The sequence below is a fragment of the Nicotiana tomentosiformis genome, chromosome 1 (assembly GCF_000390325.3).
Source record: "Nicotiana tomentosiformis chromosome 1, ASM39032v3, whole genome shotgun sequence".
Lineage (NCBI taxonomy): Eukaryota > Viridiplantae > Streptophyta > Magnoliopsida > Solanales > Solanaceae > Nicotiana > Nicotiana tomentosiformis.
The window spans coordinates 49,996,274-50,022,679 of NC_090812.1; the positions used below are offsets into that span (position 1 = coordinate 49,996,274).

The 26,406-nt window shown below is 38.7% G+C and overlaps 1 protein-coding gene across 2 annotated transcripts in view; it reads left to right on the forward strand.

Annotated features, from left to right (window-relative positions):
* LOC104107655 (large ribosomal subunit protein eL36y-like) overlaps positions 1–23,786 on the forward strand; it is a 66,742-nt gene extending 42,956 nt beyond the window's left edge. Inside the window, exons 1-4 of one of the 2 annotated variants that reach the window (XM_009616516.4) lie at positions 22,046–22,180; positions 22,959–23,062; positions 23,217–23,416; positions 23,554–23,786. In XM_009616516.4, the coding sequence (XP_009614811.1) occupies positions 22,961–23,062; positions 23,217–23,416; positions 23,554–23,584 (333 nt within the window). In that variant the 5' untranslated portion in view covers positions 22,046–22,180; positions 22,959–22,960 and the 3' untranslated portion in view covers positions 23,585–23,786. Of the gene's footprint in view, positions 1–22,045; positions 22,181–22,958; positions 23,063–23,216; positions 23,417–23,553 lie in introns of those variants that run through there. The other variant, XM_070182443.1, reaches the window with a different exon arrangement.
* Positions 23,787–26,406: the final 2,620 nt, after the last annotated feature.

Consider the following 26,406-nt stretch of genomic DNA (forward strand, 5'->3'; position numbering starts at 1 on the left):
GTCCAGAATAGCATGACATGGAGACAACCAATCCATACCTAGGATTATATCGAAATCAACCATACCGAGTAATAAGAGACCAACTCTAGTCTCCAGTTCCCAAATAGTTACCACACACGATCGATACACACGGTCCATAGTAATAATATCACCCACCAGTGTAGATACACAAACAGGTGAAACTAAGGACTCACAGGGCATATCCAGATAATGAAAAAAATATGATGATACATATGAATAAGTGGAACCAGGGTCAAATAATATAGAAGCCTCCCTGTGGAACACTGAAACAATACTTGTGATCACTGCATCTGAGGCAACAACATCTGGCCTGGAAGGAAAAGCATAGAATCGAGCTTGACCGCCACCTGACCGGCCTCCCCCTCTTGGGAGACCCCTAGCTGCCTGACCCCCACCCCGAGCTGGCTGGGTGGGTGGTGTAACTGCTAATACTGGTGCCGTTGGTCGAGAACTCTGCTGTGGAGCCCCACTCAACAGCCTAAGACAATCTCTCTTGAAATGACCCAATTCTCCGCACTCGAAACAACCCCTCCTCTGACGGAACTGTTGCTCCTGTTAACCTGAAGAATTATCTGCAGAAGCCTGAGAAGACAAGGCATGATGAGAACTCAGCGCTGGTAGTGCACTGAATGAAGACTAGCCTGAGTGAGCACTGTAAGAAGCGTGGCTAGCTGATGCAGCACGATGAGCTGGACGACAACGACCCCTACCATGGTAAAACTGACCCACTGAAGGAACACTGTTGAAATCACATGAACCATAAGGCCTCTTAGCCTCCCTCTCAACCCTCTCCTGGCTGCAAACCATCTCAATCTGACGAGCAACGTCGACAACCTCGTCGAAAGTAGCACCAGATACTCTTTCTCTAGTCATGAGTAATCGCAACTGAAAACTTAGGCCATCTATGAACCTCCTGATCCTCTCCCTATCTATGGGAATCAACCAGATAGCATGATGAGCCAATTCTAAAAATCTCATCTCATACTATGTCACGGACATATCACCCTAACGAAGTTGCTCAAACTGCCTGCGTAGCTCCTCTCTGCGGGACTGAGGCATGAACTTCTCCAGGAATAGACCGGAGAACTGTTGCCAGGTAAGGGGTGCTACGCCGACCGACCGATACCTCTCGTAAGCCTCCCACCATCTAAAGGCAGCCCCAGAAAACTGAAAAGTATTTAATAAGACCCCACTGGTCTCTAGAATACCCGATGTCCGAAGCATCCGTTGACACTTATCCAGAAAACCCTGAGCATCCTCTGACTCAACACCGCTAAATGGTGGAGGTCGAAGCCTCTCAAATATCTCAAGTCTCATCTGCTCATCATCTTCCATAACAGGAACTACCGAGGCCTAAGCAGCTGCAACCGGTTGGGCTGGTAGTTCCCCCGGTATATGAAGTCCTTGTACTACCTGGTTTGGAGTACGGACAACATGGGTATGAGTAACTCCCCCGACCTGAGAAGTGGCAGGTGCGGCCTGAGCCGAAACCATCTGAGCAAAACCAGTACAAACTGTCAATATATGGGCCAGAGCCTCCTGAAGGCCTGGAATCACAATAGGTGTAGCTGGTGCCTGAGCTGGTCTCGCCGGCTCAACTGTATCCGGAATCTGCTCCTAAGCTGGAGCAACTGGTGGTACTACAGGTGCTGGTCCAACTGTGGTACGAGCTACACCTCGACCTCTACCTCGGCCCCAGCCTCTCGCGGCCCTAACTGGTGGCACCGGTGGCTGACCGTCCGATCCGGCAGTGTGTGTTCTCACCATCTGTGAGAGAATAGAATAACAAAAATTTAGTTTACGGAATCAACAATTTCGCACGACAGAATACAAGAAAGTGAAGTTTTCCTAAGGGTTCGGCAGCCTCTCGAAGATAAGTACAGACGTCTCCGTACCGATCCGCAAGACTCTACTCAACCTCCTAATGACCCGTGAGACCTATGTAACCTAGGATCTAATACCAACTTTTCACGACCCAAATTCCCAACCTGTCGTGATGGCGTCTATCTTGATACTAGGCAAGCCGACATTCTCAATAAACCATAATTTCTTTTAATTTGAAAATAGAATGATTAAATTCAGCGGAAGAAATCTCACAAGTACAAATATAAATACTCCCAAAACCTGGTGTCACTGAGTACATAAGCATCTAGTATGAATACAAGTCTCGAAAAATACGGTCTATAATAGTCTAAGACCAAATACAATAAACAAGGAGATAGGGAAAGAGAGACAAGGTCTACAAAACATGGCAGCTACCTCTGAATCTCCAAAAAATCAACTGTGCGAGAGAATCAACACCTGCTATGTCCAGAAGCACCTGGATCTGCACACGAAGTGCAGGCAGTATGAGTACAACCAACTCAGCAAGTAACAATAATAAATAAGGAATTGAAGATAGTGACGAGCTACACAATTATAGTTCATTTTTAATAATTCCAACACGGAATAGACATGCTTTCAAATCCAGCAGTTTAAGTCAAATCAATTTATACAATTCAAGTTCATGTAATTCGGATATAAAATCTTTCAGAGAATTTCACAACAATGACAAATAGCAAGTAAGTGCAAAAACAAATGAAAAGCAAGTACAGCCTCTCAAGGAAACAGTCACTCAACTCGTCACAACAACTCAACCATTCGGCTCTCAGCCCTCAGCACTCACACTTAATGGGTACCCGCGCTCACTGGGGGTGTACAGACTCCGGAAGGGCTCCTACAGCCCAAGTGCCATAATGCGCACGGACAACTCACGTGTTGCACGGACAACTCACGTGCTATAATATTCTGCACGGATAACTCAAGTGCCATAATATCCTTACCTCACCGACATGTCATCGGCCTTACTCAGTCCTCAACCTCTCTAGTCTCTCGGGCTCTCGGAAATCACAAAGATCAGCCCAAACAAAGATAACATAGTGTATCAACAAATATCAAGAAAGACTGAGGTATGATACGCAAGTAAAATCATGACTGAGTACAAGACAACAATTAGCAAATAATTCAACAAGTACGCGACCTCTGTGGGTCCCAATAGTACCATCACATAGACTAAGCATGATTTCTAACATGATTTACAGTCAAAATTCTTCAACACATAGAGAGCATATAGCTAACAACAAGTTATTCAACTATACAGTTTCACGGGACGGACCAAGTCACAATCCCCTCGGTCGGTGCATGCCCACACGCCCGTCACCTAGTATGTGCGTCACCTCCAAAATAATCACATGATACAAAAATTCGGGGTTTCATACCCTCAAGACCAGATTTATAACTGTTACTTACCTCAAACTATGAAATTCTTATTCCGTTTACCTCGTGAATTGGCCTCTAAATGCCTCGAATCCCATTGTTTTCCTTGAAAAACTCCCGAAAATTGCCTCTTCACGAGCTCCAATCCGTCAAAAATGGAAAATGGGATAACTTAAACTCTATGCCTAGTCATTTGCTCTATGCGATCGTGAATATTCCCATGCAATCGCGAAGAATAGCTTTCCACTACCCAAATTTAACCTTACGCGATCTCGGACTTTGCCACGCGATCGCGATGCACAACATCACAGATCTACATGATCGCGGACTCGTCCACGCGATCGCGAAGCACAAAACATGTGATCTCTACTTACTCTATGCGAACACGACCTTCTTCATGCGTTCGCGGATAACAAACTCGCATAGCTACGCGATCGCGAAGCATAAAATCATCACTGCCTCAATTAAGCTTAAGCGATCGCGAATGAATCCCTGCGATCGCATACAAAGAAACCAGAACCTAGTAAAACCAAAACATCAACTATCAAGCCAAGTCCAAAAATGATCCGTTAAGCATCCGAAACTCACTCGAGCCCCTAGAGACCTCAACCAAATATATCAACAAGTCCTAAAACATCATACGAACTTAGTCGAAACCTCCAATCACCTCAAACAACACTAAAACCACGAATCATAATCTAATTCAAGCCTAATGAACTTTGAAACTTTCAATTTCTACAAACAAGGTCTGATTGACCTCAAATTTTGCACACAAATCATAAATGACATAACGGACCTATTAAAAATTTTAGAATCGGATTTTGACCCCGATATAAAAAGTCAACCCCCGGTCAAACTTCCCAAAAATTCAACTTTCTCTATTTTAAGCCTAATTCAACTACGGACCTCCAAATAATTTTTCAGACACGCTTCTAAGTCCAAAATCACTATACGGAGCTATCGGAATCATCAAAATTTAAATTCGAGGTCGTTTACACATAAGTCAGCATCCGGTCAACTTTTCTAACTTAAATTTTTAATTATGAGACTAAGTATCTCATTTCACTCTGAATTCCTTCTGGACCCGAACCAACTAACCCGATTAGTCATAAAATAACTATAAAGTATAAATTGAGCAGTAAATGGGAAAACGGGATTAAAATACTCAAAATGACCGGCCGGGTCGTTACAGTTATTAAGCTAGCTAAATTAGACTAACATTCCTAATTTTTATAAATTTATATATTTTTTAATTATTTATAACTCATATATATAATTTAATAATATTTACATAATTTTGTTAAGTTGTGTAAATATGGGATACACGTGCTATTACCCTTTTAAATTAGAGTTCACATTGAATAAAATAGTTATTTTATTATGAACCCTAAAAATTGAAGTACTACTACTATTTTTTACTTGAACGAAAAGAACTACTACTATTTATTCTTATTTTTATTTTTAGATCCAGTACTATTGATTATTCTAAATATGAAGCTAGACGAAGAATAAGAGTTATAATAAGCCAATATTTGATAAATATAAGAGAATTAATTTTTATTTATTAATAATGAAGAGCCTTCTAATTGGTAGAAAGACTGTGAATTCATTCGTGATATGAAATATTTATTTAACAACAAAAATTCCAAACAAACAAATAATTGCTCAATATCAGAAATTACATCATTGGTAAATAATGATGGACGACTACAACTACGAATTTATTAGTATTGAAATTATACTAATCAACAAACTCACAAAGTTTACTAGCAAAATAATTTGATTTTAACTGTCTAAATTTGGTTGGTGAAATTGTATTTTCTAATATCTGAAGACCTAAATTTTATTTGACATAAAAGGGAAAAGAAAAAAAAAGAATTAGCTATTTTTTTACTTCATGATTTAAACCATTAAGCATGTCATTATTATAAAGGACAATTGCCTAACTCACAAAGTTAAAACCCTAAATCAAAATTATTCAAAGTTCAAGTCGAAAAATAAATTGGTATGGATGAGATAATATTTATACAGGTTATTAAGATTTATTAATTTTAATAGAATAATATAAATCTTTATAGACATCTAATATGAATTCTAAATATTATAGAGTACTAATAATTTTATGTTTGGCATTTTTTGTAATGATCCGGTCGGTCGTTTTGAGAGTTGTAGCCCCGTTACCCCATTTACTACTCATTTTTTGCTCTATAGCTACTATGTGACTTGCCGGGGTAGTTGGTTCGGGTCCGTAAAGGTTTCGTAATGAGTTGATATACTTAGTCTCAAGTTTGAAAGCTTAGGTTGAAAATGTTTATCGGATATTGACTTATATGTAAACGACTCCGGAGTTGAGTTTTGATGGTTCTGTTAGCTCCGTTGGGTGATTTTGGACTTAGGAGCGTATCCAAATTGTAAATTGGAGGTCTATAGTTGAATTAGGCTCGAAATGGCAGAACCTGGAAATTTAGAAGTTTGACCGAGAGTGGACTTTGTGGTTGCCGGGCTCGGATTTGGGTTTCAGGAGTTGGAGTAGGTCCTTGGTGTCATTCGTGACTTGTGTGCAAGATTTGAGAACAATCGAACGTGATTTGATAGGTTTTGACATCGTTGGTAGAAGCTGGCATTTTTTAGTTTCAATAGGCTTGAATTGTGGTGCGATTCATATTTTTAGTGTTGTTTAATGTAATTTGAGGCATTGACTAAGTTTTTATGATGTTTTACTACTCATTGGTATATTTGATTGAGGTCTCGAGGGCCTCGGGTGGATTTTGGATGGTTAACAGATCGAAATTAGACTTGGAGCAATCCTAGAAAATTTTTTAGGTCTGGTGTAAATGCACATGCGGATTTTTGATCGCATGTGCGAGCTCGCATAAGCGAGCATGGCAGCGTAGAAGCAGAAAGGGCAGAGTGGGGCAGTGGTCGCATGTGCGAAGGAAATTCCGCACCTGTGTGATTGTAGATGTGGATGAGGGGTCGCAGAAGCGCAAGTGTCTGCATAAGCGGAAGCTCGATCGCAAAAGCGAAGGCAGTGGAGCCTTGGCAAACTGCAGAAGCGAGAGATTTCTCGCACCCGCGAGACCGCAGGTGCTACAATACTGGATAGTGTATTAAAATCGAGGATTTCATGATTTCCATCATTTTGGATCTGCAGACCCGTTCTCTGATTGTAGGAACTAAGATAGGTGCATGACGGGATAACTCACTGAACCCGATAGCATATTCTGACATTGTCATAGTGCCCTGACGCAACCGTTCAAACTCCGTGCGCCACACATCTCGGAGAGTCTGGGAACAAACTCTTTCAAGAACATTTCCGAAAATTGAGTCCAAGTTGTTGGTGTTGCATCAGCTAGTCTACCTTCTTCATAGATTTGCCATCATAGATACGCTGCGCCTGATAGTTGAAATGTAGTAAAGGCAACTCCGCTCACTTCCACAATACCCATGGTGCGGAGAATACGGTGACAATTTTCTAGAAATTCTTGGGCATCCTCTGTAGTTGTGCCACTGAAAGTAGGTGGACTATACCTCTTAAACCTTTCAAGTCTCTTTTGTTCTTCTTCTGATGCCTCGGGCCTGACCTCAGTCCGAACCGGAATAACAAGTTGTAGCGGTGCTACACCCGGAACCTGACCAACGTGAACCTGTTGCTCTGGAGTTGTGGTAGGAGTCGGAGCTACTCCTCCAATCTGGGGAATATTTGGTGCAACAGAAATCAATCCCGCCTGAGTTAATGTACCAAACATACTCAGGAACTGTGCTAAAGTCTCCTGAAGTCCGAGGGTAACAATAGGTGCTTCTGGTATCCGTCCCCCAACTGGAGCTTCTAGTGGCTCCTCAACTGTTGTTCTGATAGGTGCTCTAGTCGCAGCACATGCCCTTCCTCGGCCTCTACCTCGGCCCCGGCCTCTTGTAGTCCTAGCAGTATGTGCGGATGACAACTCAGCTAATCCAGTAGCATGTGTCCTCACCATCTATGAGAGAATGGAGATACAAAGGTTTGAATTCAAAATTCAACAAATTCCGCACGACAGGAATGAAAGAAATAGAAATTTCCTAACAGTTCTGTAGTCTCTCGAAGAAAAGTACATACGTCTCTGTACCGATCCGCAAGACTCTACTACACTCGTTCATGACTCTTAGAACCTATGAACCTAGAGCTCTGATACCAACTTGTCACGACCCAAAATCCCACCATAGACGTCGTGATGACACCTAATCTCTAAGACTAGGTAAGCCGATTTCAATTACCTTTTGAAGCCATTTTTTTTAAACTAACAGTAAAAATAATTACAATATACAACCTCCCAAGATTGGGAATACTGAGTCACGAACTCTAACTGAATACATATAATGATCACGAGGACCGAATATACACACTGTTTGATTACAAGTTAACAGTACAATGAAATGAAAAGACTCCAAGGGACTGCGACGACCAAGCAGCTCTACCTTGAATCCTTACGATCCTGCTTTAACTCTGCTCAAGTCCGTTATCTTCAATACGTGACTCTGCACAAAAATATGCAGAAGTGTAGTATGAGTACGCCGTGGTCGGTACCCAGTAAGTATCAAGACTAACCTCACTTCTTTGATCCTTTATCGTGTGAATTTGTTGACTTCAGATTTATGTATCTATGTCTTTCTATTCTCTCACAGATGGTGAGGACATGCACCGCTAGATCCGATAATCAAATACCTGCCCCTGCTAGAGTCCCGAGAGGCCGGGTCTAGGGCTGGGGCCGAGGCTGGGGAAAGGTCGAGGACGGGCATGTAGTTCAGCAAGAGCACCTACCCGAGATGCAACAGAGGAGCCACTAGTAGATCTAGTTGGGAGGTAGGCACTTGCGGTGCCTGTTGATACCCCTGCACTTCAGGAGACTCTCGCCTAGTTCTTGAGCATATTTGGTACTCTAGCTCAGGCGGGTTTGATTCCACTTGCACCAGCAAAATCTCAGGCGGGTTTGATTCCACTTGCACCAGCAAAATCTCAGGCTGGGGGAGGAGCACAAACTACCACGACCCATACCCCAAAGCAGGGATTCCATGTAGAGCAGGTACCAGAGGCTATACCAGTGCAGCCGGTTATCCCAATTCAGACCGAGGTTAGGGAAATAACATATAAAGAGGAGGGCTCAGGCTCGAGTGGTACAAAAAGTACCATCCTCCTACTTTCAGTGGCCTAGTTACAGAGGACGCACAAGGCTTTCTGGAGAAGTGCCACCAAATTCTCCGTATAATGGGCTCCGTTTTCAAAGATGTTCCTGACAGAGTATGTTCCCACAACCTTTGGGATGCATTGCGCGTGGAGTTTGAGCAGTTGCGCCATGGTGATATGATCGTATCACAGTTTGCTCTCAGGTTCAATGAGTTGTCCAGGTATGCACCTGCCTTGGTTTCCACAAATAGAGATCGAGTCCGTCGATTTATCAAGGGGCTCAACTATGGTATTAGATTCAACATGGCTCAAGAGTTGGAGATTGATACTCCATACCATCAGGTGATAGAGATCACATAGGGATTGGAGGATTTTCGTGGCCGAGAGAGAGAGAGAGAGGACAGGGAGGCCAAGAGGCCTCGAGATTCTGGTGGATATCGTGGTGCTTGTGCCCCAGTTGCAGCTCGTCATGGTTGAGGCTATGTGAGTTGTCCAGTTCATTCAGCACTTCTATCTTCCAGTGCTATTCCGGCTACTCCCAAGTCTTAGGTTTCCCATTATGCACGGGGTACTTTCAGCAGCCATGTCCTACGATAGCTTGTTTTGAGTGTGGTAATAATCGTCATTTGGTAAGGGACTGCCCCGGACTCAATATGGGTGCACCTCCACATACTACTCAAGCTTCACTTATTCCACAGGGTCCTCGTGGTTACCGCACCAGTTGCCACTCCACCTGCTCAGCCAGCTAGGGATGGAGGTCGAGTGTGTAGGGGTCGCCCTAGATGGGGAGGCCAAGACAGATGTTATGCTCTCCCGAGTAGGACGGAGGCGGTTGCATCAGACTCAGTTATCAGAGGTATTATTCATGTTTGTAATAGAGATGCATCAGTCTTATTTTATCCAGGCTCCACTTATTTATATTTATCATCTTACTTTGCTCTGTATTTGGGTATATTCAGTGATTCTTTGAGTTCTCCTATCTATGTATCCACACCTGTAGGAGATTCCATTGTTGTTGACCATGTGTATCGATCGTTTTTAGTTATTATTGGCAGGTTTGAGACCAGAGTTTATCTATTGTTGCTCAGTATGGTAGATTTTGATGTTTTTTGAGCATTTATTGGTTGTCGAGGTACAGTCAAAACACTCACTAGTCTAATAACTTGTGCAATATAATATACAAGATAATAGGAAACACATAACAACAAGGCAACATGAAACAACCAGTGATATTCACAGCAGACAACAAGAATACCATTAATATCGCTCAAAAATTAATAAGTACAATTACACCCAATAAATCAAGCCCTTCAAATAAATGTCTTTCACATATAAATCTTCCAAATAATTCTCTTTCAAATATAATTTTCTCAATTAATTATTTTTCAAATATAATTCTTTCAATAAATCTTTTCAAATATAATTTCCTCAAATAAATATCTTTCAAATACAATATTTTCATATAATACTTTCTAAGTAAAAATTCTTCCAAATAAATATTTTGAATATAATTCTTTTAATTAAAAAGTCACCATGTGACACCTCATTTCATAATCATAAAAATACGGGTTTCAGCCCATTTTTATATTTTTCATAAACACGGGTCCCACCCCATTTTTATATTTTCACGGCACCTTGTGCCCATAATTAAATCATCATATTTCCCCAGCACCTCGTGCCCTCATTTCATATCACAACTGAACGGACAATTCACGTGCCAATTATCATTATCATTTCATCACAGCACCTCGTGCTCACATTTCATATCACAACTGCACGGACAATTCACGTGCCAAATATCCTCATTATTTACTCACGGCACCTCGTGCCCACATTTCATTTTATAATCCGCCTGGCAATAGCCACAAGCTCTCAATTTCAACATAAATCAGATTGTTATCAATTTACCAACAACAAGACAAATTGCACAAGGTATAAAAATAAACACAAAAAAATCATAACATCACATGAAAATTATGAACACCACAATCCCACATCATCACATATCGTCCCTGACAATAGCCACCCTTATAACTCCTATTGACGCCCTTATCACTCATATAGCCACCCTTATCGCTCCGCCCAGACAATATCAATAGCCACTCTTATCGCTCTTATTGTCACCCTTATCGCTCCTATAGCCACCCTTATCGCTCCGCCCAAATAATATTCCAACAAACACAACAATAATGAAATGTCACCCTTATAACCACATAATATCAACAGTGAAATGCCACCCTTATCTCCCCAAAATAACAACTCACACAACACAACAATTTACATGAGAAATTATCACGGCGACATAACAAAAATCAATTCATATTACAATTTGCTCAATGGCAACAACCAAATTCCAAAGCTACAACCAAGTCAATTAATTTCACAACAAATAGCCAAATGCTCCACACAATGTGTACAACACCCAAAAACAATCAATAGAGATAGAAATTACTCAACATAAAATAAAGCCTTCATAAAAAAATCAAATTTTCAATAATTATATAAATACCTCTTCTTAAGCTCATATAATAAATTATTTGCAGAGGGAAAAATTCAAAATGAAATTAAATTGCAATAATTATCAAACCAGCAAATTCACGAAATTTCATAAATAATCAAATAACAATTACATCACATTGTCATATAACAACAGAATCAACAACAAGGATTTAGGCACGACAAGTAGATAATTAAATATATGCCAACAATTACCCAATTTACTACACAATATGCTCAAGACTTTAAGTACGTGCTCGTCATCTCGCGTACATGGTTTTCAATTACACAAATTACACATAAGACTCAATGCCTAAGGGGAAATTCTCCCACTCGAGGTTAAGAAAGACACTTACCTCTTTGAAGTTATGCCGATATTCCAAAATCGCCTTCTTGCTTGAATTGACCTCCGGACCATTCAAATCTATCTAAATTAATTGTATAACTTCATTAAAATTTATCGGAAATAATTTCGGATAATAATACGTTGACTAAAAATTTTATTCCAAAAAGTCAACAAAAGTCAACGCGGGATCCGCCCCTCGGAACCCGGCATAATTTTCATGAAATTCTAACACCTATTCCGATACGAGTTTAACAATATCAATTTTATCAAATTCCGATACCATTTCGTCCCTCAAATCGTGATTTTTCATTTTGAAAAGTTTCTTCAAAAACCGTCATTTTCCTCAACTCAAAACACAATTTAAATGATAAACATAAAGATAGAATCATGGAAATAAATAGATTCTAGGTGAAGAACACTTACCCAATCGATTTTCTTGAAAATCCCACAAGGAATCTCTCAAAACCGAGCACTACAAGTCAAAATGTGATAAGAACGGCCTAACCCACGATTTGGAAAACTTATAATCTGCCGAGGACTAAAAGCATCGCGAACGCGAAGAAAGGCTCGCATTCGCGAAGAAGGAAGGTAAGGCTGTCCAGAAAAACCCTTCGCGAACACGAGGGAAGGAGTGCGAACACGAAGAATAAGGGACGAAACCTACGCGAACGCGAGACGTTGAACGTGAACGCGAAGAAGAAATATGAGGCTGCCATGAAGAGCTTCGCGAACGCGAGTGGCTAATCGCGAACGCGATGGAGGAAAAAGGCAAACCTTCGCGAACGCGAGAGGTTTAACGCGAACGCGAAGAACAAATATGGGGTGGTCAGTAGTAACACTTCGCGAACGCGAGATACTCTTCGCGTTCGCAAAGAAGAACACCAGAAGACAGAACACCAGTTCAAAATAGGAGGGAAATGACCCGTAGCCCATCCGAAACTCACCTGAGGCCCCCTGGACCCCGTCCAAACATACCAACAAGTTTCATAACCTAACACGGACTCGCTTGAGGTTTCAAATCACATCAAACAACGTCGAAACTACGAATCGCACCATGAATCGAACTTATGAACTTCCAAAACTTCCAACTTCTAAAACTCATGCCGAAACCTATCAAACCAACCCGGAATGATGTTAAATTTTGCAGGCAAGTCCCAAATAACATAACGGAGTTGTTCCAACTCTCGGAATCGCATTCCGATCCCGATATCACAAAGTCAACCCCCAGGTCAAACTTTACAAAATTTTGAGTTTTGTCATTTCAAGCTTAATTCCACTACGGACCTCCAAATAATTTATCGGACACGCTCATAAGTCCAAAATCATCATACAGAGCTATTGACATCATCAAAATTCCATTCCGGAGTCTTCTTCACACAGTTCTGACTACGGTCAAAATCCTAAGACTTAAGCTTCCTTTTTAGGGACCAAGTGTCCCAATTCACTTTGAATCATTCGGTAACTGAATTCAACCATGCACGCAAGTCAATACACATAATAAGAAGCTGCTCAGGGCCTTATGTCGCCAGACGGGGATTAAATTCTTAAAATAACAAGTCGGGTCGTTACATTCTCCACCTCTTAAACAAATGTTCGTCCTTGAACGTGCTAAGAATTATTCTGCGGTTACCTAATTGATGGTTTTGCTTTTACACATATACTCACGGTTGATCCCACGTTACTGCATCTGAGATAAGCGTGACAACATCATCTCATTTGAGATTATTTCTTTTATCCATACTTGAAAACTTTAAGGCCATTTTCTTACGCTTCAATATTTTCAAAAGGCCTGATTTCTCACAACAAAGCACAATATTAGTCTCAACTGGCTATAGCAACTCGTGCCTATGCACACATAAACTATCTTGATAGTGTTGAAGTACTTCAAAAAATTTCTGGGGTGTTTCATTCTCCCCCGCTTAGGATCATTCGCCCTCAAACACACAACATAACTTATCTCTTCCTTTGCAAATCTCAATCCTCCAAATTTTACTAACTCCCAAATTTTTCAGAAATTTCGGCAGAGTCTCCCCTGTAATTGGGCCTATCCACCTGCCAGAGTAACACCAAAACAACTCTTAACAATACATCCACAACCCAACAAAATACCACAAGATATATATCAATAATACCAATCTCAGCATTACAAGCACTCCATTATCATAATGATATCAGAACATGAAGCACATCATATGTATGCTCATCACCACATCTCTGGTCTTAAAAGTTATTCATAATTAATTCCAGCATCATCAATTAATTTCATATTAACCACCACCTCATTTCAAATTTTTACAATACTTACAACAGAATGTGAGGCATGAAGACCTCATGATTTCTTACTCGGATTAATGAGTCACATTTAGCGCCACTTGGGCACTCATCTCATAGGTTAAAACTCAATGTTTACAGCACCAAAATGGCTGAATATGCATAGAAAAATATACAAGAATTATCAAATAAGCCTAACAGGCAAGACTCCCTATTAATACTATTGTACAATTAAATTTCACAAAAGAAAAATTTTAAACTCATAAATATTTCACCGCAAGGACCTCGTCCTTACATAACTTCCATCGCGACTTGCAGCCCGGTTTAAATATTTCACATCATGTAAAAATGCGAGGATCTCGTCCTCAACTCTGAATCACATGTATGTTGCACATTGTGTCAACTGAAAATTTTAATTTCCTTTCTTTCTTCTTTTCAGTATATTTCATAAACAATTTTCACATCATATAATGAACCCTCCTACCGGTAGGGCATATAATTCATAAAAATCGAAATCAATTATTTTGAAACACATTAAACCCACTGTAATGAATAATAAAAATTATTTTTGGACTTATAGCCCTCAATGGTGTACATAAATAAATGACAGACACGGGCTCACACCTTTAAATCTCCCAACAGGGATAAACATATATGTGAGTCACAAATTTATGAAGTTCACCCATAAGTGGAGCATAATATAGGACTCACCTCAATATTCAGAACCGAATCAAATTAAGGAAAATATCCTTTTATAATAAAATCAGGATCGTACCTGTAACAATACCATCTCGTGTATTGGCCTCAGCCAAAATATAGCGATTATATCAACGGGTCGGGCCTCCACCTCTTAGGCGTCCGCTACCCGCCTGTCCTCCACCTCTAGCTGACTGTGCACGTGGAGTATCAACTGGAATAAAGCTTGTAGCTGGAGTGTTCTGATGAAATCCACCCCTCCCAAGTCTGGGACAATCTCTCATGATATGCCTAGTATCATCACACTCATAACAACCCCTCTGAGGTCGCGACTGCTCGTACTGAGTCTGTGCCGGATAACATGAATAACCACTGTAAGAATTTTGTGTCGGTGGTGCACTATCAACTGGACTACCCCGAGTAATCTGATGTGCGGACTGAGCGGACCGACTGCTCGAGCCTCCGCTATAATGGATTCTAGCTGAAGAGTAAAATCCACTGAATCCTCCAGATCTTCGAGACCTTTTGGCCTCCTTAGACTCCCTTTCCTCGCCTAAAACACCCTCAATCTTCCTTGCAATCTCCACTACTTGTTGAAATGGAGCATCAGTTTGCAACTCTCCAGCCATGCATATTTTAATATCATAATTGAGCCCCCCAATGAATCTGCGGACCCGTTGTCTGATTGTAAGAACTAAGATAGGTGCATGACGGGCTAACTTACTGAGCGTGATAACATATTCTGACACTGTCATAGTGCCTTGACGCAACCGTTCAAACACCGTGCACCACGCATCTCGGAGAGTCTAGGGAACAAACTCTTTCAAGAATATTTCCGAAAATTGAGTCCAAGTTGTTGGTGTTGCATCGGCTAGTCTACCTTCTTCAAAGATTTGCCACCACCGGTACGCTGCGCCTGATAGTTGAAATTTAGTAAAGGCAACTCCGCTCACTTCCACAATACCCATGATGCGGAGAATACGGTGACAATTTTCTAGAAATTCTTGGGCATCCTCTATAGCTGTGCCACTGAAAGTAGGTGGACTATACCTCTTAAACCTTTCAAGTCTCTTTTGTTCTTCTTTTGATGCCTCGGGCCTGACCTCAGTCCGAACCGGAATAACAAGTTGTACCGGTGCTACACCAGGAACCTGACCAACGTGAACCTGCTGTTCTGGAGTTGTGGTAGGAGTCGGAGCTACTCCCTCAATCTGTGGAATATTTGGTGCAACAGAAATCAATCTCGCCTGAGTTAATGTGCCAAACATACTCAGAAACTATGCTAAAGTCTCCTGAAGTCAGGGGGTAACAACAGGTGCTTCTGGTACCCGTCCCCTAACTGGAGCTACTAGTGGCTCCTCAACTGTTGTTCTGACAGGTGCTCTAGTCGCAGCACGTGCCCTTCCTTGGCCTCTACCTCGGCCCCTGCCTCTTGCAGTCCTAGCAGTATGTGCAGATGACTACTCAGCTAATCCAGTAGCATGTGTCCTCACCATCTGTGAGATAATGGAGATACAAAGGTTCGAATTCAAAATTCAACAAATTCCGCACGACAGGAATGAAAGAAATGGAAATTTCCTAACAGTTCAGTAGCCTCTCGAAGATAAGTACAGACGTCTCCGTACCGATCCACAAGTCTCTACTACACTCGTTCGTGACTCGTAGAACCTATGAACCTAGAGCTCTGATACCAACTTGTCACGACCCAAAATCCCACCATAGGCGTCGTGATGGCACCTAGTCTCTAAGACTAGGTAAGTCGATTTTAATTACCTTTTGAAGCCATTTTTTTAAAACTAACAGCGAAAATAATTACAATATACAACCTCCCAAGATTGGTAGTACTGAGTCACGAACTCTAACTGAATACATAGAATGATCACGAGGACCGAATATACATTACTGTTTGATTACAAGTTAACAGTACAATGAAATGAAAAGACTCCAAGGGACTGCGACGACCAAGCAGCTCTACCTTGAATCCTTACGATCACGCTTTAACTCTGCTCAAGTCTGTTATCTTCTATACTTGGCTCTGCACAAAAATGTGCAGAAGTGTAGTATGAGTACGCCACGGTTGGTACCCAGTAAGTATCAAGACTAACCTCAATGGAGTAGAGACGAGGTACAGTCAAGACACTCACTAATCTAATAACCTGTGCAATATAATATACAAGATAATAGGAAACAAATAACAACAGGGCAACATGAAACAACCAGTGATATGCACAGTAGACAACAAGAATACCATTAAAATCACTCAAAAATTAATAAGTACAATTACACCCAATAAATCAAGTCCTTCAAATAAATGTCTTTCACATATAAATCTTCCAAATAATTCTCTTTCAAATATAATTTTCTCAATTAATTATTTTTCAAATATAATTCTTTCAATAAATTTTTTCAAATATAATTTCCTCAAATAAATATCTTTCAAATACAATTCTTTCATATAATACTTTCTAAGTAAAAATTCTTCCAAATAAATATTTTGAATATAATTCTTTCAATTAAAAAGTCACCATATGACACCTCATTTCATAATCATAAAAATATGGGTCTCAGCCCATTTTCATATTTTCACGGCACCTTGTGCCCATAATTAAATCATCATATTTCCCCAGCACCTCGTGTCCTCATTTCATATCATAACTGAACGGACAATTCACGTGCCAATTATCATTATCATTTCTTCACAGCACCTCGTGCCCACATTTCATATCACAATTGCACGGACAATTCACGTGCCAAATATCCTCATTATTTACTCACGGCACCTCGTGCCCACATTTTATTTTATAATCCGCCTGGCAATAGCCACAAGCTCTCAATTTCAACATAAATCAGATTGTTATCAATTTACCAACAACAAGACAAATTGCACAAGGTATAAAAATAAACACAAGAAAATCATAACATCACATGAAAATTATGAACACCATAATCCCACATCATCACATATCGTCCCTGACAATAGCCACCCTTATCACTCCTATAGCCACCCTTATCGTTCCGCCCAGACAATATCAATAGCCACCCTTATTGCTCATATTGCCACCCTTATCGCTCTTATGGCCACCCTTATCGCTCCGCCCAGACAATATTCCGACAAACACAACAACATTGAAATGCCACCCTTATAACCACATAATATCAACGGTGAAATGCCACCCTTATCTTCCCAAAATAACAACTCACACAACACAATAATTTACACGGGAAATTATCACAGCGACATAACAAAAATCAATTCATATCACAATTTGCCCAATGGCCACAACCAAATTCCAAAGCTACAACCAAGTCAATTAATTTTACAATACATAGCCAAATACTCCACACAATGTGTACAACACCCAAAAACAATCAATAGAGATAGAAATTACTAAACATAAAACAAAGTCTTCATAAAAAATCAAATTTTCAATAATTATATAAACACCTCTTCTTAAACTCATATAATTAATTATTTGCAGAGGGAAAAATCCAAAATGAAATTAAATTACAATAATTATCAAACCAGCAAATTCACGAATTTTCATAAATAATCAAATAACAATCACATCACATTGTCGTATAACAACAGAGTCAACAACTAGGATTTAGGCACGACAAGTAGATGATTAAATATATGCCAATAATTATTCAATTTACTACACAATATGCTCAAGACTTTAACTCAATAAAATTTGCATATATAAACCAAGTACGTACTCGTCACCTCGCGTATATGGTTTTCAATTACACAAATTGCACATAAGACTCAATGCCTAAGGGGAAATTCCCCCACTCGAGGTTAAGCAAGACACTTACCTCTTTGAAGTTATGTCGATATTCCAAAATCGCCTTCTTGCTTGAATTGACCTCTGGACCGCTCAAATCTATCCAAATTAATTGTATAACTTCATTAAAATTCATCGGAAATAATTTCGGATAATAATATGTTGACTTAAAATTTTATTCCAAAAAGTCAACGCGGGACCCGCCCCTCGGAACCCAGCATAATTTTCATGAAATTCTAACACCCATTCCGATACGAGTTCAACCATACCAATTTTATCAAATTCCGATACCATTTCGTCCCTCAAATCGTGATTTTTATTTTGAAAATTTTCTTCAAAAATCACCATTTTTCTCAACTCAAAACACAATTTAAATGATAAACATAAAGATAGAATCATGGAAATAAATAGATTCTAGGTGAAGAACACCTACCCAATCGATTTGCTTGAAAAACCACAAGGAATCGCTCAAAACCGAGCTCTACAAGTCAAAAATGTGATAAGAATGGCCTAACCCTCGATTTGGAAATCTTATAATCTGTCCAGGTCTGAAAGCATCGCGAACGCGGAGAAAGGCTCGCGTTAGCGAAGAAGGAAGGTAAGGTTGTCCATAAAAACCCTTCACGAACGCGAGGGAAGGAGTGCGAACGCGAAGAACAAGGGACGGAACCTACGCAAACGCAAGACGTTGAACGCGAAGAAGAAATATGAGGTTGTCATGAAGAGCTCCGCGAACGCGAGTGGCTAATCGCGAACGCGACAAAGGAAAAAGGCAAACCTTCGCGAATGCAAGAGGTTTAATGCGAACGCGAAGAAGAAATATGGGGTGGTCAGGAAGAACACCAGAAGACAGAACAACAGTTCAAAATAGGAGGAAAATGACTCGTAGCCCATCCGAAACTCACCCGAGGCCCCCGGGACCCCGTCCAAACATACCAATAAGTTCCATAACCTAACACGGACTCGCTCGAGGTCTCAAATCACATCAAACAACGTCGAAACTACGAATCGCACCATGAATCGAACTTATGAACATCCAAAACTTCCAACTTCTAAAACTCGTGCCGAAACCTATCAAACCAACCCGGAATGATGTCAAATTTCGCATGCAATTCCCAAATAACTTAACGGAGTTGTTCCAACTCTCAGAATCGTATTCCGACCCCGATATCAAAAAGTCAACCCCCGGGGTCAAAGTTTCCAAAATTTTGAGTTTTACCATTTCAAGCTTAATTCCACTACGGACCTCCAAATAATTTTCCAGACACGCTCCTAAGTCCAAAATTACAATACGGAGCTATTGACATCATCAAAATTCCATTCCAGAGTCTTCTTCACATGGTTCCGACTACGGTCAAAATCCTAAGACTTAAGCTCCCTTTTTAGAGACCAAGTGTCCCAATTCACTTTGAATCATCCGGTAACTGAATTCAACCACGCACGCTAGTCAATACACATAATAAGAAGCTTCTCAAGGCCTTATGCCGCCAGAAGGGGCTTAAATTCTTAAAACGACAAGTCGGATCGTTACAGGGTTGCACGCCGTAACAAGCCTAATGTGTGTGTGTGTGTGTGTGTATATATATATATATATATATATATATATATATATATATATATATATATATATATATAGAGAGAGAGAGAGAGAGAGAGAGAGAGAGAGAGACAGAGAGAGAGTGGGTTGCACGCCACAACGGGCCTTATGGCTATATGTAGATCGGGTTGCACGCCGCATTAGGTATCGTACAATGCTGAGTGACGGAGCATGACGAACGAGAATTGAGACGGGCAGATTGAATGCTCTAAGAGTGTAAGTACTTGAGATTTCACTGTGTTGCATCACATACGGTTCTCACATTGGCATATAGCTATAGAGACGCCGTACTCTTCTTATCAATCAAACTTGGCGTATTTCCTCTGTGCTAAATTTAACTGTTGAACGTAGAAGCATGCCTACTTTATGTATTGTTAAACTCTGTATATTTACTACATTGTTTGAGCTCGTCACTGTCTTCAGACCACATATTAGGTTTGTTACTTAATGAGTTGGTTGTACTCACGTTACACCCTGCACCTCGTGTGCAGATCCAAGTGCTTTCGGTCACGGCGGTTGCTGATTTGCAGGAGTCCCGAACCTTCGGAGATCATCGGGGTAGCTGCTTGGCGTTCGCAAACCTTGACTCTCCTCCCTTATCTTTCAGTTTATTTATTCAGTTTTACTTTCTAGCCAGTGTACCAGACTTTGCCATCATTTAGATGCTCATGTACTCAGTGACACCGAGTTTTGGGAGCGTATTGTATAGAGACACAATATCTTGTACTAGTATTTGTGAAATTTTCTCTTAACTTTATTTATTACATTTTCAAACTTAAAGAATTTTGTGTTTTATTGATGTTGTCAGCTTGCCTAGTATTGAGATAGGCGTAATCACAACATGTGAGACTTTGGGTCGTGACATTTTCTTAAATATATCAAGGATTTGAAATTTTACACTCTAATACAGTGGTTAAAAATAATTAAATTTTTGAATTTATTACAATGACATGCTGGTCAATCTTTTATCCATTAAAAATAATTTTGATATCGAAAAAAAATTGTAATTTAATTCTCTTTTTATTATTTAAGACTTAAAAATTAACTAAATTTTTTAAGTGAAATGTAGATCAATTTTTTGTTATCCTTTGAACATATAAGTTTTATTATTTAGAAATATTGTTATAGTTAAACCTTAAAAACTTAGAATGAGCTAAATATTAAGAATTTTAATAATGATTAATTTTTATCCTCTAATTTTGAGAAAAGGTGATTAATGTTTTAACTGATTTAACAAAATAACTCTCTGAACCAACTACTCATAGTGTACATAAATTCAATTCTTTTACAAATTCATCATAGAAGTAATTGCAAAACTTTTAGCGTACATAAATATATTTCCTTAAGAAGAGCATTGAATATGAAATAAATAAAAAATTAGAGCAACATTAATTACAATATAGTATAGAGAGTTGGTTACACGCGCAATACGCGTACCCTAAGACTAGTCTTATAAAACGGATTAAAGAAGTAATAATCTTATATCCCCCCCCCCCCCCCCACAAAAAAAAAAATTCTAAGAAAGGGTGTCTTTGTTACATTTACAAGTTTTGAAGGTGCTATCTCTACAAATAGAAAACGCGTGGGCTTTATCATCAAAATATTGTCGTACTCAGTGTTTTAAAAGGCGTTTTCGGGGTGAGCCTTGGGGCGAGGTGCACCAAAAATGCCCTGAGGCGACGGTGTGGGGCGAAAGTCTCAAGAGGCATACGCCCGGACGTTTGGGGCGTACGCCGTGCATTTGAGACGCGTTTTTTTAGTGAGGCGTAAGCCCTAGATATTTTTTCAAATTAAAATAAAATTTGTTGAATAAGTCATTCATATAATACTCAAATTCTCAAAATTCAACTTGATAATTACTCAAAAATTTTAAAAAGGAATTGAAATGTATTAAATTTAAAAGTCAAGACATTTTTTATTAATTGTAGCACCAATTCATAGTATTTCTCAATTCTTTATCTTGTCCGATAGTCTACTAATATCTCCCAAAAGCAACGAATATTTAATTTTTTTTACAAATACAAAGAGAATTATATTCTCTTTCATAGCAGCAAGTTCAAAGTTTAAATTGTAGGTTAGTCATCTTTTTTGTTTCTCAATGTAGAAAACTTTATTCTTTTCGACTCAGGTTACTTGAGCTTCTAAGTAGCATATAATAGATTATTTTGATTAGTTTTTTGTGGGGATGAAACACACATATATATATATATTTCACACCATTATAGTTTTTTTTATTTTTATGTAATTTTATCTGTTTATAAATATTTTACTATAATTATATTATTTAATAAAATATTAAAAATTAAATACGTATGAGGCTTACGCCCCCGTACCTCGGGACTTACGCTTCGTTAACGCATATATAAAACGTCTCGGACGACTCTTAAAACACTATTAAAACACTGATTGTACTTATTTCATTAATACCAAATATCAAAACTACCTTTCTTCCCGTCAACATGCAGACTATATATAAATGCTGTATATATTGCAATCGGAAAAACCCTAGCTCTCTTCTGGCCGCTTCCGGGCAACTTTTTATTATTTCTAAGGTCAGAACCTTAATTAAACTGAAAATCTAAGATCTTTGAAGTTTATTTTCTTTTCCAATTCTGTTTTTTCTATTATCTGCTTAATTAGTATAGTTCAATTTGAGCTGATTGGGTTAGTGTGTGATATTATCTGCTTAATTAGAAATTCTGTGCTTCTTTTACTATATTAGAATAGACATATAGTATTTTAGATATTATCAAAGTGATCCTTTGAAAACGAGCTTGTTCAGCTTCTGCAGTTTTCTTTTATTCTTTCTTGCTATATTAAAGATAAGCTAGTGAGTATTAAAGTTAAGTCAGAATAGACATATAGTACTTGATGAAGAGAGATGCTATTTTTGTAGTATTTAGCTATTTGACATAAAGGGTAGTTGAATATCTAATTTGGTGATTTTATTGGAGATGAAATTGCTTAGTTTGTCAAGGCCTGGATTGTTTTGACGAGTACAGATGTAATTTTCGATATAAAACAGAATAGAGATTTAAGTTTCCATTTTTAATCGGTTTGACTCGAAAGGGCAGTTCAATCTCCATTTTGGTGATTATGTTGTGGATGAAATTACTTGGTTATATTTACTTAAAGAGCATTGCGGGAAGAAATAAAGTTAGTTTGATACATTTTCTACTCCATATGTTCTACTAGTTAAGTATGAGTCATTGATGCATGTATAGTGTTAAAGAAGTGTGTATGACCAGAACCAGCGTGTCTGTCATAGTTGAATAATTGCTGCTTACAATCAGTAGTCTGGTTTTTTTAATATGCCTTGGGTATTTGTAGGAATGGCTCCGAAGCAGCCAAATACAGGCCTTTCTGTGGGCCTTAACAAAGGACATGTTGTTACTAAGAAAGAGTTGGCGCCCCGCCCTTCTGATAGGAAAGGGGTAAGTCGTTCTTTTTTCATACTTGATCTCTGTCTTTTAATGTTTTGGATGTTAGACATTCTGGATATCTAACTGACCAAAAGAAAAAGAGATTCTCCAATAACTAACTCCACGTCACTTGTAATAGTTTTGTTTCTCTTTGTCTCTTGTTTAGAAAACCAGCAAAAGAGTACATTTTGTTAGAAGCCTTATCAGGGAAGTAGCTGGTTTTGCACCTTATGAGAAGAGAATTACTGAACTTCTTAAAGTTGGAAAGGACAAACGTGCTCTTAAAGTAGCCAAGAGGAAGCTGGGCACTCACAAGAGAGCAAAGAAGAAGCGTGAGGAGATGTCTAATGCTCTCCGTAAAATGAGGTAATCGGCATCATTTTCAACTAGAATATTATACTTTAGGATTCTCGATCATTGTTTTCCTTGTTTCTCCTGCCCCTGCGTTCTCATACCCATTGTGTGTCTGACTAGGTGCTTATCTTTGTTTTTTTGTGATCCAGGGCTGCTGGAGGTGGTGAAAAGAAGAAATGAGTTGCATGTTAAGACCTCTTCATGAAATTTTAGGTCCAAAAAACTGCTTAGAAAAGATTTATTTTGGTGTCTTTTTTGAATTGAAAATTTTGATATCATTTTTATTTTTGTTTGGATGTTGAAGCACCTAACCCTGAGCTTTTTGTAATTTGTTGTCTCAGAATGAGAATGGTTGGAAATTTCTAAGGTTTAGATTTTGCAACTCATTTGTACCAGGTGAATTAAAATGTATTTTAAGTACATATTACTGATATATAGGTTCTCTAGACTCTAGAGATTCACCAATAATGGCTGGTCAAGGCAATGACAAATATCTTCTTCCCGCTATGATGAAGTCCTAAAACTATGATTTGGGGGAACCCTGAACCTGATTCAGTGAAATTGCAAAGGATTTTCTGAGCAGTACTTTTAATGGTTCTCAATGTTTGCTATAGTTTTGAAATGTTGAACCAGGTCTTATCCTTTTCTAAACTATAAATTCATATTGAAACATTTGGTAGTTCAGCTTGATATTATTTGAAGATTGTTTGCCTTTCAGCTTGATAATCTCTTTGTAATTAGGAATCAAATGCAATTGATATATAGGTAGTCTAGACTCTAGAGATTTGCCAATAATGGCTGGTTAAGGCAATGAATGTATATCTTCTTCCGCAATGATGAAGTCCTAAACTATGATTTGGGGGAATCCTGAATCTGATTCAGTGAAATTGCAAAGGATTTTCTGAGTGGCACTTAATGGTTCTCAATGTTTCCTCTAGTTTTTAAATGTTAAACCAGGCCTTATCCTTTTCTAAATGCCAGTTTCATGTTGAAATCTTTGTTTTTTCAGCTCGATATTATTTGAAATGTTCGAAGATTTTTTGCCATTCAGCTTGATAGTCTCTTTTTAATTAGGACTCAATGCCAATTGATATATAGGTTGTCTAGACTCTTGGAGAATTGCCAATAATGGCTGGTCAAGTCAATGATGTATATTTTCCCGCTATGATGAAGTCCTAAAACTATGATTCTGGGCAATCCAGAATCTGATTCAATCAAATTGCAAAGGATTTTCTGAGCGGCACTTGATGGTTCTCTGTGTTTGCTCTAATTTTGATATGTTGAACTTGGCCTTACGCCAGCTTCATGTTGAAATCTTTGGTTTTTCAGCTTGATATTATTTGAAATGTTTGAAGATAGTTTGCTGTTCAGCTTGATCGTCTCTTTTAAATTAGGACTCAAGTGCAACTGGTCCTGTTGAAATATTTATTTTCCTCATCATATATTAGAAAAGCATATATTAGAGTAGTTGATAACTCCCCTCCATCCTTGGAACAAAGAGAATAAGGGAGAACTTTTGGCCAAAATTATCCCTTATCTTTAAGGGCAGATTAGACTTTATTCTCCAAATATTATCCTGAGCACCATTGTCTTATTAATTTCTTAAACATGAGCACATATGGAATATATTGTCTCAATAATTCTTTCTGAGGGTGTCAAAGTTTATCTTGTAGTACTCATGAATTTGTCAATTTAGTAAAGCTGAAAAAATAAGATCAAGAGATGGTGTGGGATTTTACTTGACACAAAGCTGGTTTCTCTGTTTTTCTTTTTGAAATATCAATGCTAATGAGTTTGGGTTAGTTTTAACAGTTTTGTGGGTGTCTTCTGGTAATTGGATAATATATGCTCATTTTTTGCAAACCTAGAAGACAAATGGTGCTCATAATCATATTTATGGGATAAAGTAAGGCGAATCCCAGAATAGAAAGGATAATTTTGGCCAAGAACTCAATAAGAAATGCAAAATTTCAATAGACCTCCTTTGAGAAGTAAAGGATTTAAGCTATTTATGCCTCTGTAACTAAAGCCATTTCAGAGTAAGTCATCATTCCTTAATGAAAACACAGACCTTTGTAGGCAGAAATTTGCTGTAGACAAGTGGAACCAAGAAATGACTTAATTAATGAATAATATGCAATTATTTTAGTTTCCATTGATGTAAGGAATAGCAGATGCAAACTCACTGAAATCCCCCTTTAATCATATCAAAGAGCTGCTTTGATATTCGAAAGAAAATGAGAATAGCAAAACGATTTTACATTTATTAAAACCGACGACATTGGATTGGATGTATACGTCGTTAAGATTGAGCAGCTCAACATAACCAAAATAACATTGGAACAACCTTTTGTGGCAACAAAATAATACTGGAACCACCTTTTGTGGCAACATCAGAACCACGAAATGCTATTATAACAAAAAATTCTTTAACTGTTGTTAGGGCCTTTGGAGGGTAAAGACAAGGGATAGTAGGAGTATCAGTAGGCTTAAGGCCTTTCTTCCAAGTTTCTAATTATGTAAGCAAACATTGTAACTAGTCCTTCACAGTTCTTTTTTATTTTATTTTCTGGTTTAATATAGTGTAGCCATTGTCAATATCACACTAGCGGATGCCATATAAACCGAAATAACATGAGATATTCCCATATTTCTCAATTATGGTAACCTTTAGGATGGCTGAAGTTCAGCTGACTATGGCCAGCACAGATCCCTAATTTTTCCCCAAACCCGAGCCACAAATCCACGGTCCTTTTCCACAAAATAATCTACTAATTCATACTCCCCCACCAGATATAAACACCTACAAAATCCTCTTCTACTTGAGACGCCTTATATCTTTTCTAGAGGTGGCAAAATAGTTAAAAAAAAACAGTTATTTATCCATATTATCCATTAAAAAATAGGTTGGAAAATAAAGTTTTTAACAACAGGTCAAATATAGATAAAAATCATATTATCCGATTAGAAAATGGATAACTCATGGATAACTAATGGGTTAA